This window comes from Lissotriton helveticus, chromosome 2_1 (genome assembly GCF_964261635.1).
Source record: "Lissotriton helveticus chromosome 2_1, aLisHel1.1, whole genome shotgun sequence".
Classification (NCBI taxonomy): domain Eukaryota; kingdom Metazoa; phylum Chordata; class Amphibia; order Caudata; family Salamandridae; genus Lissotriton; species Lissotriton helveticus.
The window spans coordinates 1,961,315,610-1,961,339,542 of NC_136059.1; the positions used below are offsets into that span (position 1 = coordinate 1,961,315,610).

At 38.7% G+C, this 23,933-nt stretch overlaps 1 protein-coding gene across 2 annotated transcripts in view; it reads right to left on the minus strand.

Moving 5' to 3' along the window:
* Positions 1–23,933, minus strand: part of PRMT9 (protein arginine methyltransferase 9) — a 302,633-nt gene that overhangs the window by 174,109 nt on the left and 104,591 nt on the right. For both annotated transcript variants that reach the window (XM_078676899.1, XM_078676900.1), the window contains exon 5: positions 5,655–5,757. In XM_078676899.1, coding sequence (XP_078533025.1) covers positions 5,655–5,757 — 103 coding nt within the window. The remainder of the gene's footprint in view (positions 1–5,654; positions 5,758–23,933) is intronic.

Here is a 23,933-nt window from a genome sequence, read left to right on the forward strand (position 1 = left end):
GACACAAGAAGGGCTTGCTCAAGTATCAGCTAACACTTGTCTGTGACCATGGAGGTCTCTATATAGTGCACCCCAAATATCAAATGAAAAACTCTAGCAGACCAGTCAAGCAGGATGGGACACTAAAGCAAGACTTGACACTTTAATGTCAGAAAGGCTCCTCCCAGCCCACCTGCATATTACGACAGGTTCAGATAAATCATCTCTGCCCTTTCAGGTCAGTCTATTGTTTGCTTCTAGGAGAAAGTTCACACCTCATTCACACTAATTTAAATACTAATTACTGGCTAGCTGAAAGTGGCAGAGCAAAATGCTAATTTAGCTTCCAGGGACTTCAGGCAGGGTAAGGTAACTTTATAAAAGTTACTTTTCTTTGATATTTAGAAAAAAAAACTCACTTCACCACTGAATGGGATTTTTCATAATTATTAAAGATAGTTGTTTAAATAGGTTTCTAGCTAGCCCTATTGCCGGGATACAGGACTCATATTTAATATTGCATCCTAGAATCATACTTGCTGCAGTGAAAATAGCTTTGTAAGTCTCGTCACTGTGAGATCCTGTCTAATATGAACATTTTACATATCCTTCTTTTGAATACAACTCACCCCGCCTAATGGGTAATAATGCTTACTTAGAGGTGATTTATAAAGATTTAAAAGAAAGATTGAGGTCCGTAAAAAGAGGTTGTTTGGTGGGTGGAATTTGCAGTTCACATCTACAGAGCCAGGCTACTGGTAGCAGGCCTGCAGTCCTGTTTAAATTGTCACGAAAGGGATGGCACAAGTGCTGCAGTCTACTTGTGAAATTTTACTTACGGGCCCTTATATACCCTGATACTATATACTAGGGACATAGATAAGTTCAATATGCCAATGATGAGTATACCAATTTTACCATGTTGAATGGAGAAGGAAACACTTTACCACTGGGCATAAAAAAATCTGGACGGCTCAGCAAAGCGGGCAAATTTCCAACATGCCCCTAAACTATTCGCACAGGCATGAATGGTAATTATACCTAAACCTTGCGGACCAAAACCTTAAAGGTCAGGCATCATGATACTTGTTTTACCACAGAACATATTTTTCGCCTTAACCAGCTGTCTGAAATGGAAGATTTTGTCTGCAAACCAGTTGAAGTTAGCAGAAAACTCTGCCAGACCCAGAAAAATACTGACATTATCTGAGTTGTGAGGTGCAGGAGCACACCTGAAAGCATCCAATAACTCTGCCTTTAGTCGGATGCCCTACCCACTGATTACACTGATTCAAAATGTTACATTCTCTATGAAAATATGCATTTGGTGTACTGCGCAGTCAAAACATTCTTCCCAAGATGTCAAGTACTCTTTCAAGCCTGTGACTGTGTTCACGCTGGTCTCTCCCCATAACTGTCATCCCGGGAAAAAAAGTATCACTTTAATTTTTCGAACAGATTAAACATACGTCTCGGCAAACCCACTGCAGGGCAAACCAAGCAAGCATCATCCTTTTAAACTGGAAGCACCGATCAGGGGTTTTGAATTCCCTGCATCTTTTGCTGTCAGCATGAAATGGGAGTTGATGATATGATGATAGAAAACATGTCGATAACCATCAAGTAAGCAGACATATAATTGATCTTACATAGTTGAATCTCCTCAATGAAAATACTGTTGTTCAAATCCCGAAGGTCTACACATACTGTAATTTTAATGTGTGATGACCAAAGGAAGTAGGAAGAGGTTGAGTAATCTTAAGAATCAATAGGCTCAATTAGGTCTGCCTCAATCAATTTTTTCAGTTCTTTGTATACCTCCTCCCTGAGCAGAATAGAAACATTTCTAGATTTGTGAACCTTTAGTATAGCATTATCTTTGAGTAAAATGTTATACTCGAACCCAAATAAATTCCCAATCTTCCCACTGAATCACCTAGAAACACGACTAGCATTTTCAATCCAGTGGTCTCGCCCTCACACAGCACCAGCATTTGATCAGCACTGTTTGGTTCTAGGACTATATACAAGTTTCTCTGATTTAATCAACCCAGAACAGAGATACCCTTCTTCGCTATGCAACATTACCCCATTGTTTTCCCTTTCTTAACTTTACATATTTAACTGCAGTACCCAAGAATCTCGAATTCAGCGGTATATTCCTCAGTGCTTATGTGAGACTCTCACAAATTCGGTCTAATTTATTTTCAAATTTACTTCTACACACACTCTTCCACGACAGTATACCGCGAACCAGAGTCTCCTATAACGTGGATGCCACCTCCTTCAATCATCAAGTAGTATGACAGTTTGTTTTTAAGTTCTCTGTTGTTCAATATGTTTAATACCACATTTTCCTTTATATTCAAAAATGTCAAAGTTATCTAGGGAATTCTCTGCACTAGATGATCTTTCCTCGTAATGGCCAATACACCTCACCTTGGAACTTTCTTTCCTTCATGCAAGTGTCCTACCTTCCCACACACACACTACACTTCTGTTTGAGAGTGGGATAATTTTAGCTGGAAGCTAAATGATTGCCACTGTTGCATCTGTAACAACTCACTTCCCCTATACCTGTATGTCTCCATCCCCCAGTTCATAAAGGTTGCATCTTGAAATCTTTTGGGGTTCACAGTCAGAACAACAACTATTTCAGAACTAGCTGTCTTTTTCTTTATAACCTTGGCGCATCAAACTGCTAATTCGGCCTTCCCAACAATTGCTCTAACTTATTTTCAACTCAGAATGGCCATTTATCCACAATCTTCGCTGGATGGCAGCACTGTATGTATGCATGCATGACAGCTTGACCATGGATCATTTTGTCATGAAGTGCACCGATTTATTAAGTTTGTAACTGGTCCCTATATTTTTCTATCAAACTATTGGGAGAGTGTGGGCCAGCTACTACTATCGAGTTCCAGGAATGCCTAATCCTTTATGGGCCTGTGTCTCAGAATCTGCTACGCACATCTAGGCTTCTGAATTGTCATGGGCACTCATTGGACCAGGAGCAACCATGGTCCCTGGGCCACTCATTGACATCTTTGGCTGGACCAGTTCCAACTGTAAACTGATCCTTTATGATTAGATAGTGACTGTGACTTCAATCTACAATCATTCTGCCTGGAAAATCTATGGGTGAGTAAGGGCTAGAAAGATTCCAAGTACAGGGTGACCTCATCCAGCCTACGCAACAGTATTCCATACCCCGGGATGTGAAAGTCTGTTACCTAGTGGTTTCTCTGGCAATGAGAAAACAGGCAGCCAGGCATGGGATTGGTCGAGGATGGTGCAGGCACATCCTCACAACCATGCTGCTCATGAGCAGGCTTGGTCTGTCACGCTGTGCCCGGGCAGGTCTTTAATTCAGCTAAGTCTTGAGAACATTTTCCTGGGGACCAGTTTCCGAATTCTAGCAGGTATACTATACTTGAGCCCTCTGCAGGGAGCCAGCTAAGTCCTTCTTGTCTCACATGTCACGTCAGCAAGGCAATTCTGTAGACTTTTCCATTCTTGAAAGATGGCAGTAACCAGGTAGAGATCTTACCACTAATCCAATATGTTCTCTCCTGGTTTGCAGGTCTCCTTAGTGCCAAGACAACAGACGCAAAAAGTACTGGATGAAGGCTTCAGTAAATAGATAAGGAGGGATGCAAGCGCCAACAGAGGGTCTGTTGCATTACATGTTTAAAAGCTTCTCCAGTGCTGGAGAAGCTTTCTTTGCCTCCATCCTTTCTCCTACCAACTATCTCCTACCACCACTAACCTCCATCTGCTCTCCCCGCAAGCCTCCGTGGAGCAGTTAAATAGCTTCTGTAATTCTTGCTAACATAGCTACCTAAACTAGGTTTAGTGGCTGATCACCACCTTCACTCAGAAACGGTGACAATTTCAGTGTCCCTCTGACATCTGGACAGCAGCTCTGATGTTGACAAAAACCAAAAGCAATATAAACCACCTCCAATAAGCCTGGATGATTGCCAAACTCACTGGAGGGTAAACAAAGGGTTCCTCCAGTAACAGGAAATGGATAGGCACCACAGCTTTCACAATATTGCCTTGTAAACACACAACAGGCACATTAGACACAGTAGTAGTGCAGCAAAGCAATGACAAAGATTAGCAGCAAGAAGACAGCTGAAGTTCAAGGTTGCTTAATAACAAACACAAATAAAACAGTTACAGGAAGGCAACATCAGTGTTCAATTTGCAATGATTGGCCCAGGACTGGAACATGGCAGCAAACTTCCTGTGCTTAAGAGGTCAAGACCTCATTTTGAAGACAATGTCTACTCAGACAGCAGACACTAACTTTTGGAATGTGGGCTTTCCTTGTGTAGCTTGCTTTAAAAAAAATCTATTTACAACCATATTTTCATTAGTCAAACTCTGATACACCCACTGTTACAAACTGAATTGCAACTTGTTAAAAACACATTTAAAATAAAATTTGCAGTAAAAATTACCAATTCCGTAAAAACGTCTTACTGGCATTAGAATTTGGCTAGTCACCCCAGATGTACTTCCTCACAACAAACTCACTCCATACCTTTTAAATAGTTTTCCTGTTGAGACATGACCATGACAACATTTTAACTTATTCTCCCAGCAGTTGTCTAGAAACTGCTCACATGCATGATAAAACATAGTTTCAATTGATGTTATTCTCAGATTGGTCTTCTATTTTGTATGAATTCTGCGATTTTTTGCTAGTTACCCTGAATTTTAAAGGAAAGCAAACCTGATCTAATGAAATGATCTAGTTTCAGAGAAAGATGCCTTATGAGAATAAAGAAGAATTTCTCTGGAGTTACTGGATATTATTAGCTCTTGTCTAGTCCCTTCTGGAGATTAAATTTTGCAAAGGAAAAGGTAACAGTGGGCAGAAACTGATCTTCAAGAAGACCACCATGCTGATAATTTTCATGTTGTTCTTTGTCTAACTAAACTGTCTTCAAAACAGACAACGCAGTATGCTTCCGTGCCTTTTTTTATAAATATCCTTTCGGGAACATAGAAGGGTGGCTACATTAGCAGGAGAAAAATATATAGTTTTCTACCAGTTCTTAGGGCAAAGAAAACTAACATGGCACTGCATGTGAGACATACACTGTGACTGACCAGATTATTAGGTTACCCCTTATCTTAAAGGAGTGGAACAACACTCTCCCTCCCAAACCAGCAAACAAATCCATTATACAATACCACATACCTTCTTGGCACCCATAGACTGCAACATAATGGCATATTTTCTTATATTGGGTGCATGCTTTGCGATAAGTTGAAGGCCCCGACTAACAGAACAAAATGCCCAGTATAACCGGTCACATGCCCTTTAACTCCACCCACCTGGCTCTGAATTAAACATATAATTACCTACCTTGGCTTAGTTGAATACCTCAACATCCAGAGTCTCTGATGTACCACCGGGAACGAATGAAGCTTTCCTGCTGGAATACTCATTAACAAGTTTGAAAAATAAATCCTTTTTTAGTTACAGCCCTACAACCTAGTCAATTGATCTTCCCCTTCAGAGAACCCAAATTTATATTAATCTCAATTAACTACTTTTTTTTTAATGTCTATTTTTAAACTAAAATTCTTCATTCAGACATGGCCTTACACAACACTTAGTTATTTTTGCACGTCATTGGTGAACACTCACTTACCTTTGGTTGCAAAAGCAAATGTTTCCATGCATGGATCAAGCTTTCAACAATGCCTTCTCCAAGTAAGCCTGCATCAACAGTCTCCGTCACAACCAGCGACACTCTACAAAGTCAAATGCAATGTCTTAGAATAAAAGACCCAGTGACACAGTCTAACAAAAACTTCTTGCTCTAAATGGAACAACGAGTTATTTTGAGACCTCCATCACATTATGGGCAGTAAATGGAAAAGAACATTGAAAGAAAAAATATATATAAGATTGTGTTTGCTTGCAATACTATGCAAATATTCAGCATCCTCATTTAGTAACAATAAGGGGAGACAGACCAAATATGAGATAGCCCCTCCATGTGCTCTATTCACCATCACACTAAAGAGATATCGCTTGCCCTTCACAATTATTCAATACATAGCTATAGCCTATTTCCTTGAACGGCCATGATATGCATTCCCCGTTTATTTAATTTCTTATAGGATGTTATATTTTCAATTAGGAACAATTCAATTTTTTGATGAACATGGCACTTATAATACTGAGGGTAATGGGGGAGACGCGCGAGCGCGCAAAACAAGATGGCCGCCGCCTGCTGAGCTCGGCTTGATTTTCCATGTTTTTTCATCTATAATGACGATATTCCTGTCAAATTGTCTCCTAAAATGAGGTCACTGTGATCAAGCTTTTTCAGGTCTGCTCATTGGTAGAAGTGGTGTTTTATTCTTTCCTGCTTCAGCTCTCAGCCCTGCTTTGAGGTACTGTCTGTCAGGGGGGAGGAGTAAGTGCTTAGGAGAGGGCCTGGCTTTGGCCTAACCACTCCAACAGTCAGTTTTAGCTGCTGCACCATTCATTTTTTCAAGCTTTTCTCAATAATTATTACATTATTGTCAAGCTTTTCTCAGCACTTATTATATTTTTATTATTTTTATATTCCTTGCAAGTTTATTTCTTCAAACAAAAGCATGGATCATAAAAATGTGCAAACTAAAAGGAAGCAGCAGATTTCTCCTCCTCCTGTTAAATCTAAGGTGGTTGAGTCAAGTGAACCTTCTTTATCACTAATTCTTGACGAGATTCAAGCACTTTGTGCCAACAGAGACTCAATTGCGACAGAGATTAAAAATTTGCGCAAAGACATGGCTAGTATGCCAATGAAAATTTCTGATAATTCAGTTAAAATACATGACAATAAAGTTAATATACGCTTTCTCTCAACAAGTAGCGAAAATGCCTCCTATGTCTGCTCTCCTTCTGGATATGGAAAATGGTAACAGACAATATAATTTGCGCATTTTTGATTTGCCAGAGGATGTTGAAGGTTCCAATTGCAGATTATATTTGGAGAATCTGATTCCTGGCCTTCTGAATATCAAATTTCCAGAAAAATTTGCAATTGATAAGGCGCGTAGGATTCCATCACATCGTAATCCTCCTCACACAAAACCTCTACAAATGATTTTTAAAGTTCTTCGTCACCATCTTTTGGTTTTGCAAAAGAAACTGTTTCTATTCGCAAGGAATTTATTGCTCTTCGTCCTCAGCTCAGAAGTTTTGGATTTAAATATGGTCTTTTTGACCCATCAAGAATGCGCATTTGGAAAGATAATTTCTCTAAATCCTTCCAACGACCTGAAGATTTAAGATTGTTTCTGGATCAGCATTTACAGCATTCAATTGATACTCATGACTCTACTACCTGAACATTAGTTTTACGCATTTTCCTGACAATTTTTACGGTTATATTCACAAGGGGTTCCAACTGTTTCGGTCATGCTTGTAAAGTATGTGTGTGTTTCATTCCTGGTAATAATGTTTAGTGTTTGTCGTATTTTTTATGTTTTGTTTGCTTTCTTTTTCTTTCCCCTCTCTCTCTTTATCACCTGTTTTGGAATTTCTATTTTCCTCTCTCTATCTACATCTTTGTCTACTCTACTTGACCTTCTTTTTCTTTCTTTTTCACTATGGTTAGCATTCAAAATATTAAAATAGTTTCTTTAAATGTTAAGGGGTTACGTCATCCTGTTAAACGTACAAACATTTTAGATTATTTGGGTAGTTGTAAAGCGGATATTTGTTTCATAAAGGAAACTCATATTGATGACAACATTTTAGAGTATATGAAAAAAATGGGTTGATAGTATTGACTCATCTGCTGCAAATGGCAAAAAAAGGGTGTTGCCATCCTTTTTGTAAAAAGACTACATTGTCAAATTCTGAACAAATTTTCAGTATCAGATGGAAGATATGTTATTGCTAAAATTAAAGTTCATGATTCGGTTATGTTTTTATTAAATGTTTATGGTCCTACTGCTGATGATCCTCACTTTTGGTCTGTCCAGACAACTGAAGTTCTCAAATTGGGTAAAGTTCCTCTCGTAGTTGGTGGAGATTATAATGTTTTATCTGATCCCTTATTAGATAGATTATCTCTTACTACATTTTGACCTCCTTGCTTTTAAATCATTTCTTCAAACTACAAAGCTAGTTGATATTTGGAGATTACATTTTCCCACACATTTTTTCTACATTTTTTTCTGATCCACACAATTCTCAATCTAGACTTGATTATCTATTAATTTCCAGACAATTAATTAACTCTGTGGTCACTCCTACTATTGGTAATATTGATATTTCGGATCATGCCTTAATTTCTTTTATTTTGAAATTGAATTCTAATGTTACAACACAATCCAGATGGAGAATGAATACTAGTATTGTTCTCAATGCACAAAATAAACTAAAACTCTTAAATGCTATACATTACTTTCTTCTTAACCCTGAAGGCTCTACTTCTATGGTGAATAGACGGGACACCTTTAAAGCTTATATTAGAGGTGCTACTATTTCTCTTATGTCCCATGAAAATAAAACTTTTAATGAAAATCTTAAAAATTTGGATAAACAAATTGCAAAATATGAGACTTTTTATTACGTCTAATGACTCAATACAGATTCAAATTACAGAAATTTAGATATGAGTTTAACTCAGTCCTTAGCAGAAGAGCTGGTATTCAGCTTTCGAATTCTAAAGCCAAATTTGCTTTTAATGTTAATAGATCTGGAAGACGTTTAGCCAATTATTTACGCATCAAAAAAGATAAAACACAAATAAATTCAATTCATGGCTCTAAATGGTAAAATTGCTCTATCCAAAATGATATTTTTAATGAATTCCTGGATTTTTATACTACTCTATATAACAAACCTAACTGACGATGCCTCCTTAATTGATTTTTTATTGTCAAATTGTGGTTTACCCAAGATTTCGCAATCAGATAAAATTAACCTTGACTCACCTATTACTCAAAATGAAATTATATTAGCCATAAATCTCTCTCAAAAAAAAAATCCCCTGATCCTGATGGTATTCCTGCTGAGTTTTTAAAAGAATTTCAGTTACAGCTTATCCCTCATTTATTTCAACTTTTTACCTTTTTTCGTTCTACGGGAACTACTACTGGTTCTTTTACTGAGGCCCTTATTATTGTATTAACCAAACCTAATAAAGACCCTACCCTTGTGTCAAATTATAGTCCTCTCTCTTTAATAAACCAAGATTGTAAATTGTATGCCAAAATACTTGCTTCTCGATTATCGTCTGTGTTAGAATCTATTATTCATCCAGATCAATCTGGTTTTATGAAGAATAGATATTCAGCCAATAATACTAGAACTCTGTTGTACCTTATTGATTTATTTTGTCTCTACCATCAGGAATCCTCGCATTGGATGCTGAAAAAGCGTTTGATAAAATTCACTGGCAGTTTTTATTTCATACTTTATTAGCATTTATTTTGGTGACATGTTTATACATATGATTTCTGCTTTATACTCTTCTCCTACTGCTCATTTATTTATTAACGGCAACATTTCTAATCTATTTTCTCTTTTCAGAGGTACGAGACAAGGTTGTCCCCTTTCCCCCCTTTTCTTTCTACTTGGTATTGAACCCTTACTTGTTTCTATAAGAAAATGTGATAATATTACAGGAATTAATATCAAGGATGTTATTATTAAAACTTTAGCATATGCTGATGATGTATTGTTATTTAATAGTGATACGTTAGCCTCGTTCCTCACAGTTTCTGGATATAGGTTAAATACTAATAAAACAGAATTCTTTCCTTTTAATATTTATTGTACTCCTGATATGATACTCATGAATTATATCATTTGGCAAAAAGATACATTGAAATATCTTGGAATTGAATTTTCTTCATCCATGATGTCAACAATATTGCTGAACTGTGACTCCATCATAAATTATATTAAAGATAAAAGAACCAAATGGTCTTCACTTCATCTTTCATGGTGGGGTTGAATGGATTCTATAACAATTACTATTGCACCAAAAATTCTTTACACTTGCCATGATTCCCACTTAATTTCCCTTGAAGTTTTATAAAACTGTAGATAAACTCCTCTCCAAATTTCTTTGGAATAATAAATCATCTTGTATCAGTTATAAAAAAATTAAAATACTCAAGCGTAATGGAAGCTTTGGATTACCAGATTTTTTGTATTATCACAAAGCTTTTATTTTAAAACAAAGAAAGCTCTATTTGGTTTACCCACTCTTTTTTAAAGAATCCCCTTACTTGGCTTTTAATTGAAAAAACTGTAATAGAAACGTTTCCATTACCCACTTTGTTAACTATGTCTAATAAATATCATTTTTTTCATAATTCTGTTATTTTAAAATGCACCAAGCTAATTTTTAATGATATAGATTGAATTTTCAATCTCCTATATCTTCTACCGAAAATTTGTCATTATGGTATTACCCAGTTATAAAACTTAATAGAAATGTTAGATTTTGGTCCTCGTGGATTAAAGCTTGTATTTTCTACTTTAAGGATGTTTATCACAATAATGCTTTTGTTTCATTTGAAGTTTTTCTAACAAAATTTCTTTTACCTTCCTCTGATTTTATCACATATGATTCATTATGTAACTCTATTTTAGATTAATTTCCTCATTGTAATCCTTCTGATGTTAAGTCCGATTTATCAATTTATATTTAAACTGTTTCCACTTTACCTCATGGTGTCTCTATACTATATTAAAAAAATGCCCACCTCTCATGGAACCAATATTAATGTTATCTCAACATTTTGGAATAACAAACTTTCAATCTCTTTCTCTATTGATACATGGAAAACTATTTGGCTTAATAGTATTTCTGGTTGGTTACCTTTTTCGCTCTATCAAACTAACTCATATTTTATATAACTGTTTATGGACTCCATTTCAATTATTTCATGCTAAACTTCTTCCGACTTTAATTTGTTGCCACTGAAAATTACATACTGGTTCATTACAGCATATGCTTTAGGATTGTCCTTTTGTTTTTAAATTTTGGACTGAAGTTTGGGTTTTTACAAAAAAAGATTTAATATTCATGAAGATGTTTCATTCAAATTGATAATCTGCAAATCTGTTGTTCTTTCACAACAATTAAATGAATTCAAAGGTAAACTTTTCAATTTTTTTTATTGTCAGCTGCTTTAAAAACCATTACAACATGTTGGAAAGATGTTTCTTTATTACCTGGACACGTTTGGTGGTCTTGGTTTATTTTTACTAGAAGAGGATCTCAGATATCTTTACATGGTATTAATCATAATTTTAACTCATATCATTCTTTTTGGAAACCTATTGATATCTATTTATCTTCTTAAATATGTATTATTTCATGATATCTATTGTCATTACAATAATCCAGAGTTTAAGTTTTAGTAACTCTTTTTCGTCACTATTATAATACATTTATAGATGTTCTCTTTCCCTCCCCCTCTTTTTCTTTTCTATAAATATTATATTTACTGTTTTACCTATTGCAATTAAATTGATGTTCTCATGATTCCTCTATTGTTATTGGGTATTTATTTGGTACTAAGCTTTGTATTGTCTATTGTTATTGTTTATTTATTATGAAAATTCAATAAACTATTTTGAACACGAGAATACTGAGGGTAACGTCTACCACACTGCAGTGTGAAACTGAAAAAGGTATCCAACCATGTTAAAATTAAGCAAACACGCAGGTGCCACTGCACGTGTTTGAGATATTCTTCATGGCAGGCCCTGTTCACTCCTAGGTAAACTCTGCACACACACTTAATTCATAGATGATGAAGGCTTGCATGTTTACCCTACACTGGACTAGTGTGTGGGTGAGGAGGCATTGTTAACAGAAGGAATTATACGATCAATAACATCAGTCATAAAAGTAACACTTCTTTACACATACATCCAATTACTGAAAACAAGTTGGTGGCAGTGTGGATACTGGTAGATAGGGGCTGAATAACCTCAATTTAGGAACCATGTTGCTAATGCCATCTAGGACAAATCCAGCAGCTAATCTACATGAAAAATCCATTGAGAAAAGCTTGCATAACACAGACGTCTTGCTTTTATATAACGACTAGCAATTTCTTAAGCATGTAGTGATGTAGTTGCACAGGTTAGGCATTTAGTCAAGCATCTACCCACCCTACAGCTCTCCTTGACTGAAATGGCTTTCTAGAAAACCATGCATGCTACCTTGTTTAGTTTACAGATGTATATGATATTCTGGATGGGGGGGCACCTTCAATTTCTGAACAGAAAAAATGCAAGGAGCTTAGTAGTGTACGTGGTACACCCTCAGATTCCAGCTTATTAAGTACATTTCCATGACAAGTCCCACAAATATGGCGTGTCAGATCAAAATCATTTGGAATTCGGCTGCCAGACTACTTCTTAAATATCCCACAGGGAATCTATCTCTAAACAACTTTTGGATACTCACTGGCTACCAGTCAGAAAGATAATCATTATATGCTTCAGTATCGGCCATTGGGCCATGAACAGAATGGCTAATTTTTTTGGGGCATCATCTTAAAGGCTCCTATTTACCTTTACTCTGCTTTTGCTCCCTTACGTATGCTGCACCATACTTCATTAGCTCTCTATGGTTGACAAAATTGTGTCAGATTTTTCGATTAAGAAAAGAACGTGAAGCCAATCAACATTTCTGTGACAGAAAGAAACATGCTGTTGGTATCCTACACCTTGGCCTAATCCTGAATCCACCCCACCGCCTTGCTCATCTAGGTCCAGTGCCAGGATACCTTTGGAGGCAGCCGTAGGGCTCTACAATAAGTCTTTCAAGCATTCATTCACAAAAAACAAAAACACTTCCCAACTCCCATGTTCTAACAAAGGAGACCAAGAGGACTAATATCAAAAACAATACAGTATCTCTTTAGCTCGGATTACTTTCATGGATCAACAAAACCTACATATTCTTTTGAATGAGTTGGAAATCCAGAAAATACCCTTGTTAAAAAAGAAGGAGAGCGCACCAAATTGTTTCTGTGAAAAAGCTTACACATTTTAGAGTACCCACACTCCCTTCCGCCCAACTTAATGGACACCAACTGAGCTGGTGTATAGGCAAGACCTAGAGAAAAATTAAGTTTTGTTTGCAACAAAGATCCCTCACATGAGGGAACAAATGCATTAAACTATGTGCCTGTAATGATTCATATTCTATTAGAAAACCATAATGAGACAAAAAAAATGTTATAAAACAGTCAGGGAGTGTAGTTACAGTGTCAACTTAGCCTCTTTTCTCTGTCAAGCAAGAAGTAAAAGATAGCTAAAAATGAGAATGCATGGGCTATAAACATTCAACACCAAAAAGCTGAGTTCTTCAAAGCTGTCAAGTCCAGCAATGGTTAGGAAGGGTGTACAAGTATCACCCTCCTATGCAAGGGAATGAGTATATACTGAAATGTCTATAGCCAACCATAGTGTGTGAGAGAAACAAAACAGTGAGAAATACACAGATAGTGTAGTTACATCTAAAAATGTCAGACCATCTAACTGAATGTTTACAAGAGCAATAAATATGTTTAGGATGTTCTCGTCCAAATCATCCATAGGCATGCCTATGACAACCACAGGCAATTTGATCGGCAAAGCGGAAACTTCTGATCTGCCAGAGTAAGCGAGGAGATGAACGCAGAAGCTGTTGCTGAAAATCTGACAGGAGACACACACACGATGTGCGCTTTCAATCTTTTATGGTACCATATATTCAACAAGGAGCGTCTCCCTCAACATTTTTCTCTCCTGCAAAACTGATATCTGTAGCAATCATTTTTCGGCTCAATTTCACAAGCCTCCACAGGGAACAGAAATGTGTTTCTTTTGTAGGAGGTAATGAACATGTTCTCAGAATAGAAAACTACAGGAAACTACCACAGGCTTCGACAATTAATGTAATGAATTTGTAGAACTTCATACACACCAAGTGGACTCATTATCTTTAGGAGTGTCACTATTCAAACAGGTACAGCACATACAGAAGCTGTGCAGGCTTTGTTCATCAAAGCTTGCCTTTTTCCATCTGCACAGTGACCAGGAAGAGTAAGTAGCAATGTTGGACATTCACTGAGTAGTAAACAATGTGTTGCTTCTCCTGTAACTCTCATAATAGCGCTGAAACTATGCCTCGTCTGTCAACTGTGACCAATCAAACTCTAAAATGAAGTGAGAATTTTCGACCAGCAATAGGTAACCACTCACTCCCCCTCCCCCTGCCAGCCCCTCAAAAAATAATTGCTTTTTGCCTTACTTGGAACAATAATAATCTACATTTTTGTATGTGTGTGTCAGTAAACATATGCAGGATTCAGGCAGCAGAAGGGTTCCAGCAGCCAGGTGAGCCTCAGAAGCAATCAGTTGTGGAGAGCCTCACAAGCGATAAGTTGTGGATCCTGTCCTGGGAAAGAGCTTTGGACAAGACAGTGCTGTGTGGGTCATCTACCCCAGAACATCTTAAATAAGTACAAAACTCTAATAGGATTAATGTTCGAGCTAATAGGAAATTAGTTTAGCAAGCAGAAGTCACAACCATTCTTGACTAAAGGGAGAGCCACGTCCCTCCACCAACTTCTGTACTTTGAGGAGAAGGAATAGGACCGATAATGCAAAAGAGCATTCCAGAATTCTTGTTTTTCTTTTCGATACACTCATTCTGCCTCGGGGATGGTGGCAGAATTTAGTTTTCACCCCTGATGCCACAGAACAATTTTTGCTTTGGTTGTTTGGAAGGGGAAAAAGCCGCTACAACGCGGCCGTTTCCACGCTGTACTTAACCACGCATGCTTTACAACGCATGCGTGGTTACCACGTAAAGCCTTTACCATGCATTTCTTTACTACGAAATACGTAGTAAAGGAATGTGTGGTAAAGGTAGAATTAAAAAAGGGGGGGGGGTTAGAGGAGGGGAGTCCCCCCCCCAAAAAGAGTGAGTTTAAAAAAAGAAATAAGACTTACCATAAAGACGATGATTTGTGCCTTTCGTCCTTCCTGAAATAAGCCAGCCTCCCTAACGACATAATAACGTACGTGCGTCTATGTACTGCTTTTACAAAAAATAGAAAAGGGACTACATAACATTGAAGGAGAAGTCCGTGTAAGAAAAACTGTGAGTAATAATTTTAAATAACACTAACTTTAAATGATTTTAGGGAACATATAAGGAATTGGGGCAGGGATAGAAAAAAGCATTTACAATGAAAATGCCATTATCATGCATAGTTATACAACGAAAATCGTTGTATAACTATGCGTGGTAAAGGCATTTTTGTTGTAAAGCATATTCGTGGTAGTGGCATTCGCGTTGTAACGCATGCGCGGAAAAGGCATGCATTACAACGGATTGCGTAGTAACATCATACAACCGTTTGGAAGGCACTTGCTTGCTTAACAGCAGTTTCAAATGAACAACGATCTGACAGATACTACAGCAGAAACTGTTAGTCAATCAATCCCTTCGAATTTGTACGGCTTCCCTCTACCAGAGGATAAAGGGTTAAATCATTAATCTTCCTTTTGTTAAGAAAATGCCTCTCTCACACCATGGATGATGTACTTAAAAAGTGCAAACAGGTATGATTACAGCTACGTGCCAGAGTGATATAATGTCAAGGCCTGTGAGACAGGAGTCGTTTCAGCCTGCCCATGCTTTCAAATCATACAAACAGACAATAACCTAAATCAAAATAACAAGCATTGTCCAAGAAACTATTTTGGTAAAAAGAAAAAAAACTCAGCCACTTCAAGGTCTACCTTTGTTACAGACTTGTCCACAACTTGCAAAATTGTTTGATAATGATCCTACAGTTTGCATCCCTAGTAGGAGGTAGAACGACGCGCTCTTATCACCAAATTATTCAAGGCCAATTGGTACCAAGCATCACCTAAGGAATTTCTTTCCTAGAACCCCTCTTTCTTCCTACAGGTTCGCAGAAGTAGCCTCGAGAGTTCTTCGAATGGATTCAGAAATATCATCCACTTGGAGAGATCAAGTTAGTGTTGGATGAGGGAGGTGTGGGTTTTACTCCATATGCTTCACTGTCCTCACTGCCCTGGATTAGATCTTTATGATAAAAGCAGTTCCTTTTGACATGCATGGATCTATAGAATGCTTATTTTCATAGCACTTTCGAGGTAGAATTGTCTGTATTTCAGGCTTACAACCGAGGATCAACTTAAGTACAAGTGTGTACTGTGTGGGCAAAATCCCGGACCCATGTACGTTATGGCGATTCTTTCAAAACGCTGAGAAACTATAAAAGTGATGAGCGGAATAATTGAACCTGAGCTGCATTACAGTAAATTTGTTTTGTGATCATCCCTTCTACAGTTTCAGGGAATGCCAAAGTTCACTGTGTTTGAAAGCAGGGAAGGATCAATACTGCAAAAACGGACACAAAGGGTACTGGGCGTGCATTGCTAGGTAATATAGGACACCTGCTTCTCACAAAACATCCTATTCATTAATTAGTACATTATCTCCACTTCACATTAATTTCCCACAGGTGGTCTCATAGGGCGGTTTCACCACATACTTTGGAAAGATGGGTAAAGGAGGTGAATAGAGAGGAAGGTGTGGATGTGAGTAGATTTGGAGCACATCTGCTTAGGGGTGCATCAGCATCAACAGCATTGTTTTGGGTGATGGGCTGCAAGACACTGTAAGAGCTGTAGATTGGTTGAATGAGAACATGTTTTGAGGTTGCTATTTTAAACCTGTGGTGAATGCAATTGACAATGGTTTAACAGCCCTTTAAACTTGCCTAATATTAGTGTTTGTGTCCCGACATAAAATCTAGATTTTCCACAGCCTGGTGGGCAGATAATCTGGATTTTATTAAAGGCACAGAGGCTAAGGTTATACAACTACATTAATAACTCACCCTGACTGAATATACTCACTTCTGGTTTTACTGCCTAACAGGAGTTACAACCACTACAGTCTCCCTGCATCTGCATATCTGTGGCAGATCTCTCGCAACATTGCAAATGGAGGGAAATCATAAGGTACTAATCCCCCTCAATCTTGCATGAGAGCATCCACTCCCCATGCTTCTAGGTCTAGTCCCCAGTTGAAAAACCTTCTCAACTGTGTGATCAGGTCTATGCCTAAAGATCCCCATTTCTCCTCTATCACCATAAATCTCTCTGTTCAACCTCCAGTTGCTCGAATCTTTAAAATTCCACGAAAATCAATCCGTTAAACTATTGCTTAGACCAGGAATATGCTATGCCACAACTGAAATGGTCTTGTTCAAACAGTATTCCCCGAAGCCTTTTGCCAAATTCCCTAGGCCCTTTGACGTATCTCACTGCCGACATGTTGCCCTTTCGATGCATTACACAACATTTCATCATTCCTTGGGTAAAACAACGGATTGCAAATTAACCTGCCAACAATTCTAAACAAAGGATATGTAACCTCGTCTCTTGAACTGTTCAAGTCCACCCGTGGATGAATTCCAAAATCTCACTCCTCATCCTTCCAAACTTGCATCAGACTATCACAACTCCGGGTTCTCCCCGAAAATAGCCCTGCCATTCCATGCTTCTGCACTACTCAGCCACCATTTCTACTCCTTCTTCAACTCCTGATCTAGAGTTATTTTCTGAGAATATGATCAACTGATTCGCAAGCTCCTCATTTTTATTCTCTGCAGGACCCAATATTACAGCTGCCTAGGGAAATCTGCCGGAATCAATTAGGATAACCAACCTAGAATCCTTGCCAAAATCCTCAAGGGTGTCACCTTCATTTGTAACACCTTCCTCAATTCCTTTCGTAACTTCAACGCTTCAACTTTTCTCTCTGTAACTTTAATTCTGCCTGAACCGTGTCCACAACAAACCCCAGAAACTGAGTTTCCTGAATCAAAAGAAGATTTCTTTCTGTTCATCACGCAGCCCAAAAATTCTAGCAATTCCATAGTCATCTCTGTATGGCTCAAAACTACTTCCTCGTCCTGGCCCATTATTAAAATGTCATCCAGATAAATAATTAACCTTACTCCTCTCACGCCTAGCCATGCTGCTAGTGGACGAAGCATTTTTGTAATGCACCAAGGAGCTGAGGACAGACCGAACGGGAGGCTTCTGAATTTCCATAACTTCCCCTTCCATCTGAACTGAAGGAATTTCCGATATGGAGCTCAAATCAAGAAAGTCAAATATTCATCCTTCAGATCTAACTTTGTTAGCCAGTCTCCTTTCCTTAACGAATCTCTTAACAGATGAAAAACCATCCATTTTGAATTGGTGATATACCATCAACTCATTCAACTCCTTTAAGTTTTTCACCAGTAGCATCATTTTGTCTTTTTGCTCGACCAAAAATATATTGTAGACAAATCCTAGAGCACCACACATGACCTCCTCTATGGCTTCCTTCTCCAGTAAATCATTTACCTCTTGCACAACCAAACCTCCTATCTGCCTCTGAGAATTTTATTTTCGCAAGGTGTCCTCGGCTGTACAGGTGTATCTATAACTCCAGTTTGTATCCTTCACGAGTCTCTATAACTCAGGTATGCTAGGTCACCAATTTCCAGTTCCCACAAAATTAGGCCAACCTGACAACCACTTTTATTAGTGTATCTGAACGGTCTTTCAGTATTCTTGCCTGTTAAGATTCCGCTTTATCTCCTATCCCCTCAGGATGATCTGCCTCGAAACTTCTGTTTCTGGGCATAGAATCCCTGATGGGATCCGTACCCCATCTGGGTGTACTTGCATCACTCCGCAGGTAGGGTCTAGATCCAGATTGTCCTTGGCAGAGGAATTGACTCCTCGTTCTTCCGGCCCTACCAAAAACTCTGTCTGCAAAAACCTTTTTGATATCCTTTTAGGATTACTGAATTGAGCTAAAAACAGCAATGTATTTCGCTATGTCTTTAATAAAGTAAGTTTAAAAAAAGATGACCCTGAGAGGAAGGACCCCCCCTCCCCCCTTATTAACCAGTTCAACTTACTTAGGGTCGATTTTTAATAGTATACTCTTCCTCCTTTCATTTGAAAGTGCTGTATTAGCATTGCCCAATAGGGAAATGCCCTTTGAACCCATTGGCGCAAAATCCCATAGTATATAATGGTATTTACATTACGGTAGACAGCTAACCGTCATCATTACGGTAGACAGGATATCCGTCACCGTTGTGACAGAGTAATCAGTCAGTCAAGATCTTAATCAGGCCCATAGTCAGCCATGTGCTGTGATGACCCCCATTCTGAGGATTGAGGGTGTTTTATTAAAATAAGCTCAAACATTTCATCCCCCAAAGGGTCAACTATGCCCATTTCTTACCGTAAGGCCTCACCTACCTCTTTCTCCTGACGTCAATTCACTCATGGTCGGAGTGAAACTCAGAACAGTATTACAGATCTATTTCCAGCTCTAAAGCCTCATCACTGTCAATTAATACCGGAACATCTGGGCCTTTATCTTGCCTATCCACAGTGACTGTTGCTCTAGCCATGACCACCACACCATAATTTAGAAGTCTTTCTCCTCCTACCTTTGCTTTCTTACTCTTATTATGATAGTCGTCAACTGAAGTTGTTTTTTCCTTTGAAAATTACATACCAACCTGAGCATTCTGGCAGCTCCGCACTTCTTTTTTTAGCGGTAGGCATTTTAGAAACTCTCAGTTTCATAGATAGTGCATCAAGAGTGGTGGTGGTGTCAGTTAGCAACCACATCAATGTTCCCAATGCTCTACTCACCATACCTCCCAATTTCTTCTCTAGTCTTCCCTCTAACTGTTCCTCTGACATTCTAGGCACAATGCAATATATTTTTAATATAATGAGAAATAAAAAATATCCTACCTGTGCTTAGGTATGATAATTATATAATATCCTGATTAATAACCAATACCCTGACCAATAACCTCTCCTCAAAACAAACTCTCACCCAGCACCTCGCAACAGGACTACAATGCCAAAAAACACCTTAACAGCCGCTTCACTTTGGCTGCCAATGTTATAAGGGACTCTACTATCCCAATCCTTCAAAATGGCAGTAGACGCGCACATGAAAGCGCACCTGGCTATTGCTAAGCTCCTTTCCTAAAATCTTCATCGACATCCAGCCACCTATCCTGCCCCACTTGGGCTAAGGCAAAGTTGTGCGCTCGGTGTGACTGCTCTGGAGAGGATACACCGTGCCAAGCACATCTTGTAAGGAAGCACTCCTTTGGCGCGTCCTTCAAATGGACCGACAATGCCCTTCATCCGCCAGGCTAGCTTGAATCCAGTGGCGCAGTGAAACCAGTCACAGGATGCTTGTTTCCGGCCCAGGGAGGGCCTGGCTTGAGGATCAGGGTCAAGACTGATTTACACATGGCTGGGTCTAAACTGGCGTGGTGTGGTGACTAAAAGAACAATGGATTAAATCCACATACTTGTGACTGGGGTTAATGTTTACATTGTTCAGTATTCCGTCCATCATTTATTCCTTTTTTCGCCCGACGTGGGAAGGATATGCTCAGACGTTTGTCCCGTGCTCACTGCGCCAGTGGATTAAAGCTTGCCTGGCTGATGAAGGGTGATGCCCCGAAACATGCCTCAGGATGCTTGTTTCCGGTCCTGGAGGACCTGGCTTGGTAGTTCGGGCTGGACAGTTCACATGAGGAGCAGGGTCAAAACTGATTTGCATATGGCTGGGTCTAAACTGGGGTGGCGTGGCGAGGAAAATAACAATGGATTAAACTCAGATCCTTGCGACTGGGGGTGAATGTTTGCATTGTTCAGCATTCCATCCATCATTTGCTCCTTTTGTCGCCCTAAGTGGGAAGGGTATGCCCAGACGTTTGTCCCGTGCTCACTGAGCCACTGGATTAAAGATAGCCTGGCTGATGAGTGGTGATGCCCCGAAACCAGTCCCAGGATGCTGGTTTCCGATCCAGGGAGGACCTGGCTAGGCAGTTCGGGCTGGACTGTTCCCATGAGGAGCAGGGTCAAGACTGATTAGCATATGGCTGCGTCTAAACTGGGGTGGTGTGGTGAGCAAAAGAACGATGGATTAAACCTAGATCCTTGTGGCTGGGGGTGAATGTTTGCATTGTTCATCATTCCATTTATCATGTGTTCCTTTCTACAGATACAACAAAGCAACACATGACACAACTAAACTTAGAATAAATAGAATGTGATTTGGTTCTGGTCACGAAAGCATGTAAAAGAACAGAGGGTAAACTAGAGGGGAAACAGCGGTTACAATGCGGGTATTACCACGCAGGTAGGTAACAATGCTGTCATCACAACTGTGTTGTTACCATACGTGGATTTACATCGGAATTAATTTCTACAACTTGCACTAGGTGGCGTGCAACACCAGGGAATGTATTGGATTTTAAATCCAACACAGTCCCTGCTGTTGCACTAACTGGAGTAGGAATAGTAATTTATACTATTCCTAAGTCCAGCGTGCCATCTAGCGCAAGTCGTAGAAACAACTTGCGATGTAAAGCCATGCATGGTAACAACGCGGGCGTTGTAACAACCGCATTGTTGCCTACTGTGTGGTAACACCACGCGTCTTAACGTGACATATTCATACTAGAGGTGCTAATGAAGGTCTTCTCTGAAGATTTCTTCTTCAGATTTCAAGAAAGCAAACTAAAACCAGAATACAACAGTAAATGACAAACAAATCTGAAACAGATTTGGTTTCAAGTATGATCAGGCAAATACATTACCAAAAAGAAGAGTGTTACACAGGGTCCAAACTAGAGTTCATAATGCACAATTTAGATCTTATCTACAGAGACTCCAGTTTTACTGAAGAAATTATTAAAATTGTTAAGGAACATAGTGGCACTACATGCACTAAGCAGAATATTTTAACTTCACAGATTCCGTGTAATGACCTTTTATGTTAATTCCACCCTAAAATTAAAGATATTAGGAATACCCTCTCTGTAGCCACAAGCAGTAACTGTTCTATGTGCTCTCTATCATAGGTGGTCCTTTTGGCAACTTACTCAGTGCCCACTGCTCTCTCTTAAGGGGGTTACTATTAGCCTTAATCTCTTGAATTCCAGGTCACCATCACTCCCCGCAAGATCTCTTCAATTGTTACAAGTTGAAAATAAGGTCACATTAGCCATGTATTCCAATCTCAATTGTTCTCTTACTTCAGCAACAGCTTTGTAAATAAGTCATCACCATGCCACTAATAAGGAAGCCCAAAGATGCCCTTAGGGATTAGAAAAAATATTGTCAAATTTCATTACCTCTCCTAGACATCATGGTAACAGAAACATTGGTCCACCAGCAGCTCACCAGTTTCTTTTAAAGTACTGTAGCATTTGAAATTGCTCTTAGACCATGGAACAGAAGTGGCCCTAGTGGCAGCATTGCATGACATAGGCCAGCATTGGATGGATCATTTTAGACATTGTGCAAATTTGACACTGTTGACCACCCTAGGCTACTTTACAAATATCCAGCAAACTAGTGTCATTTGCACAGGTGTCAAAGGAAATGAATCCTTCAGTATTGGAGGATCACAAACTGTTTTGTTCTGCCCTTTCAATTTGATTTTAAGGTGCCAAAGTGTAGGGTAGAACCAAATTGCTACACTGTTTAATGTTTATGTAAATTCACTATCAGCTCTGATTAGGCATTTTTCTTCTGCTTCCTACAGCGATGCGGACTAAACAAATTGTGATGCATCTCCAAAGCTCTAAGGCTCCTTCCTATATTTAAGCATGGATGTCAGTTAATTCACTCAAACTTAATTCAGAAAAAAACCTGAAGTCTTAGTCTTGGATGTTCTACCTTTGTTCAGGACTTTAGTTTCAAGGCCAGCACCTCTAATTGCAGATCCCCAAACTGAAAAGGAATCTAGGTAGTATGTACCTTACTTTAACAGAAGTATTTTACTCAACCTGTTTGATTAAATGAATTGTTAGAAAGATTCCTACCATCTTCCATGTGGAAGGTAATCAGTTTTTTATCCAGGCTACCATCTGCTCAAATTTATAATTTGGAAGAGCACTGTACCTAGACCTTCAATGGTTTCTCATAAATAGGTTGCAAATAGTGCAAAACATGACATGACATTTTCTAATGACCAGGAGGGGTCAGACCCCGTCTAGCCACACTTCATAGGTAGCCTATTTTTAGCACAAAATGGTTTGAGATGCTTTGCCTTGTGCATGAACAACTGAACAATCAGTCTTAACAGTTTACACATCCGTCATAACATAATATCCCAGGCATGGAAATACACAATCTGTAATTGGCTTTCTTTCATCAATGCCCGGTGAGCGGATTGTGTATCAAAATATAGCGTCAACGCTATATTTTGATACACAATCCGTGGAAACTGTTAAGACTGATTTTTCTCTGTCTAGCTTTTGTTTTATTCACTGTTTATATGTTTTCATGCCAATTGTGATTAATCTGTTTAATGTATTGTGTTTTTATAAATTTTTGTGATATCAAATGTATGGATTGATGGGCTATTCCCGTGTTTTTAACGAGAAATTTTGTTATGCAAATAATAAATATATGTGATTTTTTTTACATAAAGTGTTGAAGTGGTTTTCCCTATTATATATGGTCCAATCTTGTAATGTGTGGATAATGAAAAGAGGGCCTGGGTATGTTTGATATTTGAGAAGTTCTACTCTACAATGCAATTTACCCAAGGGGATCTTTCTTTTCTCACTGTGTAAGTGCCCTATTCCTTTTGGGTTTTAAGGGGCCCCTCTTTGTCCTAAACGTCTATCTACAGGACGCACATGGGTAGCAGCATGCTATAATAAGATCCATTTTCATTCATTTATTAAATTTACGATCTCAGAATATCTTCAGGTAGGGACACCTATTGGCAGAAGAACAGGACCATGATATTGTCCCAACTCTACATTATCATGTGTGGAGGTTTACAGACTGATCCAGC